The sequence below is a fragment of the Aulostomus chinensis genome, chromosome 11, assembly GCF_037954235.1.
Source record: "Aulostomus chinensis isolate RoL2024-O1b breed Wild chromosome 11, RoL_Achi_v1.0, whole genome shotgun sequence".
NCBI lineage: Eukaryota > Metazoa > Chordata > Actinopteri > Syngnathiformes > Aulostomidae > Aulostomus > Aulostomus chinensis.
The window spans coordinates 20580679-20595005 of NC_141330.1; the positions used below are offsets into that span (position 1 = coordinate 20580679).

Consider the following 14327-nt stretch of genomic DNA (forward strand, 5'->3'; position numbering starts at 1 on the left):
TCTGGGAGATTAAGAAAATATATATTGCCTCATGTGGTGTGATTTTTATCGTATGGATGTCTTTTTCACTAATCTTGCCTCTGCGTTGTAACTGCAGCGCGTTCCATCTCAGCAGCAAAAGGTCAAGTCCTACTGTTGGCCTTCCTGATACTTCTGGTCGCCTGCTACTAACAGCAGCAATGGAACGAACTCCCTCTAGAGGAGATAATATGAACTGCTACTGCTACTATAGGGCATTTTATCTCTCTGTCCACTTTGATGGTAAAAATTAAATGAAATATGGCTAAGCAATTACAAATAATGAGATATGTTTATTTTCAGGCCCTATTTTGGGTATTAATTTCAACCTGTCAACGTAAGACATCGCAGACTTGCATTGTTTAAACGGACTAATCATTAACTGGCTGAATTATTTTAAATTGTAGGAACATACACAAAGTCTGTCCTGGAGAGAGTAAACCATTACATGGTCCTCATTTCCCAAGTCAGAAATATCGTTATATTGCACGTTTTCAGGTTTAACCATCATGCCTGTCAGTTGACTTTCTTTTCAGAGATAGAATCACAAGACGACACATTCATAAACAAATGAACTGAGTCAAATCAAAAATAAAATCGTGTTTAAGGGCTTTGATACTCTGATTGTATAGTTTGAAGATGAGCAGCTAGGAAGACAGAACATGGATTTTTAAAAATTCGAAAAGGAGTCAAATATCTGTCGATGCCGGCTGATCGTCAGTCGTCAGTCCACGATGCATTCAGCATCACATGGAAGCGCAATGATAGACAGCAACCACAGAGAGAAAGAAAAGTCTCTCTCTCTACCTCTCTCTGCCTGTCTCGCTCTCTCGCTCTCTCCGACGCTTGGGGCTTGCCCCCTAAATAAACTTTGGAGCTCACAGAGAGAGAGAGAGAGAGAGAGAGAGAGAGAGAGAGAGAGAGAGTGAGAGAGCAGAGGGCTGAAGTCATCGGAGGGGAGTGAATGGGTCCTGCACGTCAAGCAGAAAAGCGCTGAAACTGCGGAGATTTACTTTGGTGCAGTTGTCTGCTGCCGACAGCCAGCGAGAGGAAGCGCGTGTCTGAGCGCACAAAGAACTTAGAAAGTCCACTTGCAAATTGATTTTGTGGTCACTGGTGTTTGCCGTAGTTGGTTTGCTTTGTTTTTGTCTTCAGCTGATGCTGAATGAAGCCGAGACCATCAGCGCGCCTGGCACATCCACACGCACCGGGGCGCAGGGCGCATCTCCACTAAACACCGGGAGAGGAAACGGTCAAGTGAAGTTCTACAAATGGATACAACATCTCCAACTTTTTCAAAATCATTTTAACAATGAAATATAATTCTGTTAATGATTCTGCCCATTTCTAATGAGTTCTCCATCTGCACGCAACGGATGAAAAGTATTTTGCTGGTTTCTGGTGGGAGGATGCTCTTCATCACCGCGCGGACCCCTGACTCAGTCTGGCTTTCTTGGCACATATGAAGACCTTTAGCAGGATGTTACTGTCCAAGCGGCCCAGGCATTATTGGGCCACCGTACACTATCATCACCACATACCACCACATAGCTGGGGGTCCCGCCGAGTCTAGGAATAGTCTCCCCTCCACCCTCTGCCTCTCTCTGGGAGGAGAAACGGGAATCTTTGACCCAATTAGTTTTGGTGAATATTGACGTTGGCTTTATTAGAGTCTCAACTCTGGGCTACTATGCAATTACAACTGATCTCCTTTGTTTGGATCATCTTGCACTGCATGGATTACACTGGCGGTCAGCAGCACAGCAGCAGCTCCAGGCACCGGCAACATAAACGTGAGTACACACACACGCACGCACGCACGCACGCACGCTTCTTCTTCTTCTTCTTCTTCTTCTTCTTCTTCTTCTTAAACCATTAGAGTGAAGTGAATCCTAAGTACGCTTTGATGGTTTACTCTGAATGCATAATTAACCTCCCGGAGTCGTTTTAGTGTGGATTTGATCACCAGACTAACGCGTGACAGGCATAACTGTATGAATTAAAGTTCGTCAAGCACTCATTTCCGGAACTTGATTTCTCCATCAGACCATCCATATGCATTGATCAAAATTCAGCTCCCTCGATCAAGGAGGATTTTGAGTGTCTGTAAGAAAAAAAACAATCCAGCTAACAAATAAAGTAAAGATTTACTTACTTACTCGCTGTAGTGATTCAAATTGAGAGATTAAATCTATAATTTTATTCCCGTTCATGCCAGCTCATGTCTTAGCTTTTAACTGCGGCATAACCCTGACAAGTTGATCAGTAGTGGCTCGCTGCTGATGTTCCATCATGATTGATAAATTAATTCTGTCGCTTCTTTGCCTCCAGTCGCTCTCTAGCGGCCACAGCAGCATATGCTCGGCCTCCTGGTTCTTAGAACTCACTAACACAAATCCTCAAATATATTCACTGCGTTAATTGTCAATTTTGATGATGTGGCTTTGCAATTATTCAAAACGACCATGCTAAACTGACAATATGCTCCATCAAAACACTGGACAGGCTCTCTTAAACACTTAAATTTGGTGGTACTAATTTCTGCATACCTCCACAGGCTCCAACAATATGTCTCATCTCTTATGAGTAGCCTTTTCCATGCAACTATGAAATAAGTGGTATGTCAATAACACTGTCTTTTTCTACTCTTCCTACGCACACGTTATCACTGAGGGTCTCCAGATGTGTTGTGAGACTAAGAGAAGAGTAGATAGCTGGAAGATTCCATCCATCTCTTTTCCAGCATGGCAGAAAAGTGTGATCAAGTGTAGAATAACAGACATTTGGAGTGATGCTTTTATCCCCGCCACCTGTGGCTGAAACCTCCTTCTGCATATGTGTTACTCTTTACGTTTGACAAGATGGAGCGCTGAGCTGCGTTCTCTGTTCCACCAAAGAGGAAATTTAGGTGGAGGCATGTGTGTATTGTGTGTTGAAGGATTTGGATTCATGAATGCTACTCAGCTTAATCCAGTTTAGACATCACGCAATAATGGCAATAAAACTTAAAGAACCGTAGGGGACATGGAAGTAAGGCCATATTGCCAGTTATATTTCAAAGGAAGTCGACATTATCTAATCTGCCTTGTGCTGCATTAAGACACACAGACTCTCCCTTTAAATCTTTAAATATTTATTTATCCCCAATAGCCTGTCAACACATGGTACTGAGACAATGGGGCCATATCCTACAGCCTTGTCGTTTGTATTGATTATTAAAAATACGTCTGTTCTGACAGAAAAGGATAAAGCCATTTATCCCAACAGCACATCCGCTAATTTCGAAATGTGATGTAACGAGACAGCAGCACGTCTACATCATGTCTTTTTAACAGAAGTTGAAGTCTTTAACTGTTAAGTGTTTCTTAAAATCCAAACTTTTAGAGATACTACCAGAGATCTTGGGGGGGATTAGTTGGTGAAGGGGTGACTGAGTGCGAACTTCAGAGAGAAAAAAAGGCGATAATAGTGAGTTGGAAGTCATTGACCATTCAGTCAACTGGCAAAAATTGCCATGCAGAAGAGACTGAACCGGAGCTCAGAGCTTCCTGTCTGCGACCCATGCTGCCAAAAAAGAAAGTGCGTGGGCGCCAATAGTGGGGATTGTTATATATAGTATCTGAAGACAGATGTATGTATTTCCCTCTTAATTTGAACATGTAGAATTTGTGTATTTTAAGACAGTGAAATCAAGAGTGACACATAATCCTAAAGTGAAAGACGAGTATGAATTTGGAGTAAAATTACTTACACTTTGTTGCTCATTTCTATTTTTTCCCATGAACCGTCTGTATATGCACACTTTTAAACTTGTGAATGTGTTTATTCATATGTGACTCTCTTGGTATGTTATGCAAGATACCACTGTCCAACTGAGGTTTTGTTGGTGCAAGTGTGAGGGCAAAGCCAAATTCCTGCGTCTTAAGCCTTGTGTGAATCAGGGCAGCTTGGCAGGAACACATGTGGGCAAATGAACAGCAGCTGTAAAGATTGTTGAGATATTTCAAACAAAGTGTCCATGATCTATTGTAAACTTGCAGCTAAACCCTAAACTAAGAAAAATAAAGTTGAGGGACAGCATAGGTCAAAAAACGCCAGATAGAAGAGGAAAACAAATTCATTGGCTGTGCACAGGAGCATCCTTTTTAAGTCCTCAGAAGAGGTTTGGGTCAACATCTGTTTGTCTGTTAGAAGGAATAAACAAAAACTACTGGGCCAAGGGATGAAGATTGAACTAAGGAATAACCCTGTTTAACAGAGAAGAAAAATGTTCTTCTTGGATTGACTTTGGTGGAGATAGACGCTTTAGAATACCCTTCAATATATGTAGCCATTTCCAAGTAAATCAGACTTTTTTAGGATGATCTAACGCTTACGTCTACATTCGCGTTACTGTGTGCATCCTTGTGCATTTAGATATTAGGTTAATATCCCAGGCTTAACAGAGCTGATGATGTTTCTAAAGGCTGCTACATAACAACTGCCTTAATTCTCCAGCTGAACTTTGTGTTATCCTGGCATTAGTCTGACCTTCTATGCATGCAAAACCCAATGTACACCCAATTGCAGTTAGTCAATGTCAATCAAATTCGTATGCCCTTGTACACTTTGAAGGCTTAGTTGTACAAATGGGACAGTGGATCTCCGCTCTTCAAAGCATGCATCCATCTTGTCAGTACTTCTTTGCAAGTCACCTCGTGCTGCACACGGCACCATCTGAGAATGACGTGGGATCAAGACCATTGGCAGGGGCATGCACATTGTATTTTTTGCGTGGCCTTTTGCAGGCCTTGTAGTCACAAATTTTTGGGCGGTGCGCAAATGGTCAAGCGCAAGGTAGATGACGAGATTTACATCACTTCAACTGATGCAAATCCCAGATGTCTTCGCATGGACACAGACAGCATGAAATGGCCTCGCATGAGTTTCTCCTACAGACACAGATCAAAGCATCCTCTCTGAACTGGCGTATGTGTGAGATAGGTTACACAACAAATAAGCATCTAATCCAGTCATCACACAGGGCCTGATGGCGTCTTGTTGGAAGCAGCTGTATGAAATCCAACCAATCGATATCAAGCTTTCACGGACATATCAGCTTTGGCGTATTATTGTTATGATGACATTTCAGATGATCCTGTTATTATGAATTATTATACGTAACTAACAGTTTCACAGTATGTGTGAATTAGCTCAAATACGACACTGAAATTCTGCTCACATGTAATTAATTTTGATTAATATAACTCGAAACTGAGCTATTTTGCATGATAACAACTTATGATACTTAACGTACTTTTATAATATACTGGTAGTAAGTTCTTTTATTTAATTGATTTATGTGTTGGTTGAAATATTCATGTCTTTCACTCCCAAAATTCAGTATCAATATTGGCCCCAAAAATTCAAAGTTTCCCAGTCTTGAATTGAATCCATCTTCTGATTGAATTGAATGTCTTCCTTTTAGCTCACCTTCTGTAGTTCTCAGTGTTGTAAATGTTTTAGTTCAATTAATCTACAGTATGCATCAGTTTATATCTATATGGCTTTAATTATAAACTTTAACCAGCTTTTTTGACGTAGACTCGCTGCTACTGAACAGACATTCACAAAGTCTGCGACAAAGCTGTCCACATTCAAATGAAACGCCACAATACAATAAAAACCCACAGCCCATGCTTTCCATGGGAGAGAGCAAACTCTGGTGACTCATCCCACAAATTTTGTAAGAATCAGGGGATAAAAGTAGCACATCAACAAGGTTGTAAACACGACATGAAAAACAGGTGATTCCCTCTACTGTTTGTGATTCCATTGATCGCTTTAGTCCCTGCCACCCCTTTAACAAGAGTTTTCAGTGTTTCTTCAGTAGAAAGACTGTGCTGCGCTATGTTGAAAGACATACAGAGTTTGACACTTACAGTCAATTTTTGCATTCAAATTCACGCCCACCAAAATTAAGGTGTACCTGTGAGCAAGGTTTGTGACATTTGCCAGTTTGGAGGTTATGAAGGGCCAGCAAGCTCCTCAAATGAGGAAACTTTATTACCTGCAAGTTTGGAGGTATCTTGCAGCTACTTGATAAATGTTTGTGAAATCAAGGGAGAAAGAATGGATGTCATTTAAAGATTTTTAGCTCTGTATTCTCTCGGTCATCTTTATTTCAGTCCATATTTGTTCGATCATTAGATGTGTGTATATCTCACCTTCATGGTAATCACCTGAAAGAATGATACATGATAGATATTTAACATGTGTTACATCAAGAGAATTAGGTAAAAGTACTACGTTCGGAAGTAACATTTACTTTTTTTTTTTTTTATTTGCTGTTGGTTTCTGATCAAGGTCCTACAATGAGACTCCTTAATTTGGCAAGTTGACAAACAAAATAACCCACTAATGCTCTGGCTAAAAGTCTAATTTAATATTGTTCAATACAAAAATACAAATGATCCATATTAAGATGATAGATTATAGTGATTTTTGTTTCTTATTAATATTTTTTGATAATGTTGTCTTGCACATGTGAACAGAGATCTCTGGTGTGAGCTCAGGGTGCCAGCAGGGTGGCTGTCTGACCTGCTCTGACTACAATGGCTGCCTATCCTGCAAGCCGCGCTTCTTCATGCACTTGGAGAGGATTGGGATGAAGCAGATCGGGGTGTGCATGACTTCCTGTCCTTCAGGTTTTTACGGCACTCGATCCCCAGAGAGAAACACGTGCACAAGTAAGCCATTGAATGTTCAGAAGTGTTGACGGGGACATGCTTATAGCAAGATATGTGTACGTGTGTGTGTGTGTGTGTGTGTGTGTGTGTGCCCGCGTGTGCACGTGGGCGCTTGTGTGTGATTAGGTGAATGGGTGGGGATGCATTTGGCCCCTTAACAGTTTATCTAATTACTGACAAACATAAGCACAAAAAGCCATTTACAAGACATTGTCAAACTTTCCATAACAACAGTTTTGAGACCTGCGAGTGACAGAGGATTTCATATAAAGTATGAGCTGATATAACAGAGAAACATATGTTCCCTTTTGGTGTTATTAAACTAAACCAGGAGTTTCTTTACTTACAATTGAAATCCAACATTAAGATATTGCCGTTCTTGCAGTGACTTATATTCCTGACATAGTAAGAAATGTGCGCGGTCACTTACACACACACACACACACACACACACACACACACACACACACACACACACACACACACACAGAGACACTTTAGTGTTAAGACACAGGAGACACACAATAAACTTGTACGGTTTAAATAAACACTGGTGGTTGGTGTGTCTTTCTCGGTCAGAGTGCAGGTCAGAGTGCGACTCCTGCTTCAACAAGAACTTCTGCACGCGCTGCCGAGCAGGATTCTACCTTCACCTGGGCAAGTGTCAGGAGAATTGCCCTGAGGGGCTGGTCCGCAGCGACACACAGAGGGAGTGTGTTCCCAGTGAGTGCTCAAGTTCACATTCATCAGAGATGGGGATTTACAAAAATATAGGGGCAGTAAAGCAGGATGCCAGCGTTACCAGTGCATAATAGTGAAGCATTACTGACACATAAAAGGTGCTAAATTTAGCTTGTGTGTCTTTGCAGAGTGTCCTGCGGAGTGCGAGTCATGTGTGAACAGTGAGTCGTGTACGCGGTGCCGACCAGGCTTGTACCAGCTCAGTGGGAGGTGCCACCATGTCTGTCCAGAGGACTATGAGCCCAATGACAAAGTCATGGAGTGTACAACACAAGGTCAGTCCAGGATGTGGATGCTCAACAAGCCTCTTTTGTCACTAGGGCATCTGTCCCATGTGTTTTGCAACCTGTGTTCGAACACAAAAACATGATGTTTCTCCTCCGTTCCCCTCAGTGCACTGTGAGGTGGGTGAGTGGAGCGAATGGAGCCCCTGCTCTCGTTCTGGTCGAACCTGCGGCTTCAAACGAGGCCAGGAGACCCGCACACGGCAGGTTCTCCAATATCCATCACCTTTCGGCAAACCTTGCCCTGAGATCTCCGAGGTGAAAGAGTGCCTGGTCAAGAGGAGAAAATGTCCAGGTAAGCACGACGGAGAGAGCAGCAGTGTCAAATGATGACCCGCTCATCCTGTCAAAACCAGACTTAGAGTAGTGGAAAGATGCTAGATGCTTGTCGCTGCTGCTGGCCCATCATGGCAACAGTGTATTTGTGACACATGGCAGCATGTCTGCTCTCTATGAATTCCAGAGTCTGCTGCTTGTACAATCAGAGCGAGTCATTCTTCCGCTCAGGACTATGAGTGTTTACTCAGAGGATTGCCGTTGTGGTTAGAGTGAGGACAGTGGGGGAACACACATGTGTGATGTTGCAATGGGTATGTTGTGTGTTTTCCCACGAGACCTCTTTGGATTTTTAAACAGTGAAACCGCTTTCTACCCTCCTAGTAAACAGGGAATAGCGTGATCATTTCTAATGAATAGGGTGAAAACTTCTTTTAGACGGGCTGGTCTCTGGATAAAAGATGATGCTGTGGCGTATTTACGATCACTTTGTGTTGTGTGTACACTGCGTGTGCATAGTTACTGAGGTCGCTGGCGTCTATGGCTGGTTGTTTTTTAGCCTGGGCTCCGTAGTGTTAAATGACAGATCGCAGACAGGGTAGGAGGCTGGGATCCAATCCCCTGGGGCCTCACATTTACAGAACAAACTGTGTGTGTGTGTGTGTGTGTGTGTGTGTGTGTGTGTGTGTGTGTGTGTGTGTGTGTGTGTGTGTGTGTGTGTGTGTGTGTGTGTGTGTGTGTGTGATGCAGCAGAAAAGCAGTTGACTCCGGAGCAGAAACAGCCAGCTCAACATCAACATCCTCCCCCTGGGAGGCACGCGGCGACCAGGGGATCAGTATTGGTTTATCCCCACAGTTGCCAACACACACACACACACACACACACACACACACACACACACACACACACACACACACACACACACACACACACACACAATTTCAGATTCTCCACCTTCTCCATTTCAAAGTCAGACAAATATGCAGATTTGCTCTCACACATTCATGTGGCCACACCAAGTGTGCGCACACACAAACCTTTGCCCCACTAAAATAACTTCACAGCCATTGCTCTTGGTGGTAATTTGTGAAGAGAGTCAACTGGGTCAGTGTGATTTGTAAGGCAGACAATGAAAGGTGCCCTCCATCACCCTGGCTCTCTCTCCTGCTTTCTAGCTTTATCTCTCTACTACCCTAGCCCCCCATCCACAATCGCTACCACACCAAAGAAACCAAAACAAAGAACTCCATATGAGCTCCCAGTCAGCCAAGATGGAGCCAAGATGGAGCCAAAACTTTAGCGTGGTCAGTGTCTCTACTGGTCTCAGTTGAGGAAAAAAAGAAAGAAAGACACCATTTATCATCTTTGGTCCTGTGTGTGGCCCCTGTTCCTTGAGCATTAACAGTGAATGAGAGCTAATTATTGGTATTGGCGCATCCTCTTCTAACTGTTTATGTTCTGCACACGCTAGGGGGTCAGTGGTCCGACCTGAAGGAGCCCCCGGTAATCCTCCAGCAGCCCTTAGACACTGATACATCCTCCTCCTATTCCTTTCCTCCTCTTTTGCTCTGTCTCCCATCTCCTCCCCCTCTCACTTCACTCCCCCACTTCAGCCTTCCAGTTGTTTGCTAATTTCATCCTCTTTCGCCATCCTGCTCCTCATGTTGGCTGAATAATTGTTACTTATATTTCATCTCTTCTCTCTTTGTCCTTCCTTTTCATCGTGTCTCTTCTTCCCCTTCCCAAATGCCTCTGTAACTGTGTAAGAAATCCTTGACGATGCTGTTACAGACTTCACACTTTGATCTTATGCCTCAGATCTATAAAACAGTTGTAGCCAATGCCCATAACAAATCAGCAAATGGATCACACTTGTTCAGTCTTGCTCTGCAGTATAATTATGTATCGAAAGTGCTCTAAAGTTGGACTATGTTGGCTGCATCTCCCATGCTAAATAGCTTGAGGATGCAGCTGTTACCTTAGATGCATCAATATATGGGAAAACAGCTAGTCTTTCTGTCCAAAGTTTGATTAAAAACACGACTACCAGCACATTCAGAGCCCTCTAATTGTTTGATGTGTGGGAAAAGGCTATTCTTTCAAACAGTAGACAGGGCCAGGATAGCTTTTTTCCATGCTTCTGGGCTTTATGCTAAGCCAAGCTCTCCTCACTCCGACTAGCCCAGAGCCTTTTCAGATATGACTCCGATGTCCATCTTCTCATCCAAGTCTCGCCAAGAAAGTATTTTCCAAAATGTCGAACAGTCTCTTTTAGAGATGGACTGTTTCTATGAGCATTACGAAATCACTACCTCCATTTGGTTGTGATTTGCCTTTAAAGTTTTGAGTTACAGATGTCACATTAGAACAGTAGGAGATCTTTAGGAATCATGCAAGACATGTTTAGGCTTTGAGTCAAAAACCTTGGCTATGTTCCAGTGTTATCGACAACTTGAGATTATGAATGTTTACACACACACATCCTCATTCGCTGCTGTCTCTCAAGCTAATGCTCGCTAATTTGTCCTTTGATCGACCTGCTGTCCACCCCTATATCTCTGAAGCCGACAGCCCCTTTTAACTCCCCACAAAACAACACCCCCACACACATGCGTGCGCGCGTACACACACCACACACACACACACACACACACGCACGCACACGCATTCAGAGGAACATACAATTAAACCACCTAGTGCTATTCGGTCAGTAGAGGGGGATTCAAACAAACACCCCCCCCCCCATGACTGGCAGCCATGCAGCAGGCATTCCACTTGTGGGACAGCCCATAGCCTTTAATCCCAGCCTGGCTCCCGCCAAAATCTCTCCGGACGACAGAACGCCTGCCATGGAGGATGTACCACCATAAAATACACAATGCTCCTCCAACCATACACACACATACAAACACACCTCCCCGGAGTGTTATTTTATAACTTGTATTGATGGAAACTGTCTATTGAAAGTGGCACTTTACAGCTTTTACAATTAACTATTTTCACATGAATTTTAAAACTAGGACCTTGTACGCTGTATATCCAGTGTGTATGGTCTGTAAAACTGTATTGCTGGACCCTTTTTATAGTTTTATTACATCATCATGCTATATTTTTGGCACTTTTACAAACAATTGTTAGGTAACAAAATAAAATGTATTCAAGGCCCTTGGTCACCAATGTGTAAGGAATAGTTGAACATTTTTGGAGGTAATCCTATTTTCCATCTCTGTCTCTTTTTTAAATTAAAACACTATAATTTAATACAATAACAATAATTTACACATCACATACACACATATACAAATATGTGCATACCTGAGGTATACTTCATGGAGTTATAATACAAAAAAATATAAAAATATAAGAAGAACCTCAAATACTATTGATAGGGACTACATATAAAAGGATTTTTCCCATCTTTTTTTCAAAAATAAAATACCACCTTGTGATTTCATATTTTTGCATTACTTACGAATGAAAAATGAAAACATCTAAGTGGCACTTGAAATAACAATAAAGATGTAAAAGTTTCCACATATAATAAAGTGGACTTCAACAAAACAATTTAATTCCCCTACATTTAACAGCTCAAGTCACTGGTCAGCCCTGAACGTACTGCCTGGAATACTGGGGAATTATTGTAGGCTGTATATATTTTAAAGTGTACTTCTGCCTTAATGGAGAACCTTCCTTGAACCTCTTCTTCCACATGAATCTGTTCACATGGGTGCATGTTAAAGTTTGTAACACCCCAAGAAGATCCTCTTATGTTGTCCACTCAGCAGTCTTCAACTCTTGATGGCATTATTAATTAAAAGCTGGCTTGTGCTAAATGTCTGTTGACAGCGTAACAAAACCTCCAGAGGTGTCTCGTTTGAGGCCCATTACACACTTGTCAACACACAGTTTACAACAAGCCCATCAGAAACAGTTATAACTATCCAAACGCAGGTTGGTTTTATAAACACTCTCCTAATCATCCCAACCCTACACGGATTAGGTTTCTCCTCTGGTGCTACAAAGCACAGGCTCGACAGTATGACTAATCCCCTGATCTTGTAAATAGTTATGGTGTCAGGAGAGCGAAAACAATGAGAGCGAAGGGGACTTCCTGTGTTTATAGAGGACTGAGGCAGACCCCGAATGACTCAGTGCACCAGATTCCATCCATCCATCCATCCATCCTCAACCATCTTCACTATCTATCACTTTACATTAGTACATCGTCCACCTCTGGTCCTCTCTTCCTTTATTATTTGAAGAAGAAGCTTGGTGCACAAGCAGAGTGGGTTTGATCTGTATTAGAAGAAAGGCCAAAGACGGATGCCTCCCCTCTGCTCCAACAAGAGGAAGAGCTTGATTAATGAATGGACAGAAAGGGAGAGGATGAATGTAGGGAGAGCTACCATAAAGCAGACAGAAGAGAGATCCCTCGTTCTCTCTTTCTCTTTATCTCTCTTTCTCTCGCTACCCATGTCTGTGCCTACTTCAGCAGTTTCACAATCCCCGACCGGCCAACCAACCAACCAGCCCATCGTGCTGTGCTGCCCCATCCCACTAACACACCAACAGCAGCAGCACAACAACAGGAAAGGGCCTCTGTGTTCACTCGCAGGTCCTGTCTCCAACCTCCCTGGGGGTGGATCCTGTTATTATCATTAATAACTGTAGCTTGAGCAGAGATAAACCTTCAGCATACCAAAACTCTTGGTTTTGTTTATGGGATGGTTTTGCAAGAACAGATAAATTGAGGGGGTTATTTAAAGGCTTTCTATTTTGGACAAAGGTCTGATCATCACAGGGAGAAGGCAGCAACAGCTGGTAGGGAACCAATGGAGCTGGGTCTGTGGTTGTAGGCCACCATCTAGTGGGGAAAGTAAGACACTGCCAGTTACAAGCCTGTATGTATGGTTTGATGTATACACATACATGGTTTTTGTTTTTTGAGGTTTATACCTGTATATAAGAGTAACTGTGTGTCCTGTAAGAGTGTGTGTCCTGTAGATGATGCAATGTAGATTTCAACCAAAGCTTTTCAAGAGAAAACCTTGAAACACCCATGTCTGAACCCCTCACTGAAAATTGTACTTGTTTAAAAAAATGAAAAACACGTTTATATTTGCTTGACATGCTGAAGGTCTACAGCTATTGTTGCATCACATTCTCTAAAGACAAAGCGTTAAAAAATATATTGTAATTGGGTGTGCAGGGAGGAGGGATCATCCAAAGAGAATCACTCAGAAAGCGTCATCCTCCCCTCTACTGAGCTAATCTTTATTATTTTATGTTCTCCATTCCCAGGTGGACGGAAAAAGAATATTCGGAGGGAGAGGAGGAACCGCAACAACTGCAAAGATAAGGAGAACCAAGAAGGGAGACGGGAGAGGAAACGAGAGAGGGAGCGAGAGAAGGAGAGAGACACGGTTGAACGTGAAGACAGCAGGAACAAAACAGAGCACAGACAACGCAGAGGGCAAGACACAGACCTAGTCTCCCCACAAGATGGCCTTGTGCAGTAGTGCTCGGGACTTGCAGCCTCCACACCATCCTCCCTTCATCCTTCCACTCTTCCTCACCCACTATTCACCCCCCTCCACCCTTGTCTGTAGGGGTGTTGCTGCTACCTTTTTGATTTGAATATAGTGTTTCTGCACAAGTGGAATTAGGCACATTCAGCCAAAAAGGCTTGGGCCACTTTTTCCTCTCTCTGTAGCCTCTTCTCTTCACTTCCACCGCTGAAAGAGTGTGTCTTTTGAAAAATGCAAGACGCTGCTGAGACTGCTGTCCGTACTGGAGAACAGAGAGAGAGGTGTCTGGGACTGAGCAGAGGACCGGCAGACAGTGACAGTGACAATGACGTTACATGTGCTTGTTGATATGGTTATTTAATGGAGCCCTGGTACAACATTGCGCGTCTTGGTTTTTGAATGTAGATTTTGCAACATTATGTAGAGCAGTTGTTTATTATTGTTGTTCCTGTTCTTTAGATCCCCCATACTTTATTTTCATTTTGGTGCAGAGTTTGTAAAGATTAAATAAAAGTGAGATTGCTCTGGCTGTCTTCTGACAATTTCAGAATCACAACAAACGACTGATGGAGATGAACCTTCAAAGGACCCCAAAAAATTAACACTTGCTCTGAACATCTTGGACAAAAACTAGTTTTATCCAGATAAGCGAGGAATCTAATCTACCACTGGTTTTTTCTTTTTGTGTTCATTGGATTTGTGCTCTCAGAACCAAAAGCACCTGTATGTCAAATAAAACTATAATGGGTTT

At 42.7% G+C, this 14327-nt stretch overlaps 1 protein-coding gene across 1 annotated transcript; it reads left to right on the forward strand.

Moving 5' to 3' along the window:
* The first annotated feature begins 928 nt into the window (after positions 1-928).
* On the forward strand, positions 929-14319 carry rspo3 (R-spondin 3). The gene is made up of 6 exons (XM_086219027.1): positions 929-1811; positions 6552-6746; positions 7326-7469; positions 7616-7762; positions 7881-8066; positions 13350-14319. The coding sequence occupies exons 1-6, from the start codon at positions 1709-1711 to the stop codon at positions 13565-13567; spliced, it is 993 nt and encodes a 330-aa protein (XP_086075153.1). The 5' UTR covers positions 929-1708; the 3' UTR covers positions 13568-14319.
* Positions 14320-14327: the final 8 nt, after the last annotated feature.

What these genes read in the sequence shown, in the direction of transcription:
- rspo3 (XM_086219027.1), top strand. Translation starts at nt 1,709, where the DNA reads ATGCAATTACAACTGATCTCCTTTGTTTGGATCATCTTGCACTGCATG. An exon ending in CAGGCACCGGCAACATAAAC is followed by an intron (nt 1,812 to 6,551) that starts GTGAGTACACAC and finishes ACATGTGAACAG; the next exon opens with AGATCTCTGGTGTGAGCTCA. An exon ending in CAAGAGGAGAAAATGTCCAG is followed by an intron (nt 8,067 to 13,349) that starts GTAAGCACGACG and finishes CTCCATTCCCAG; the next exon opens with GTGGACGGAAAAAGAATATT.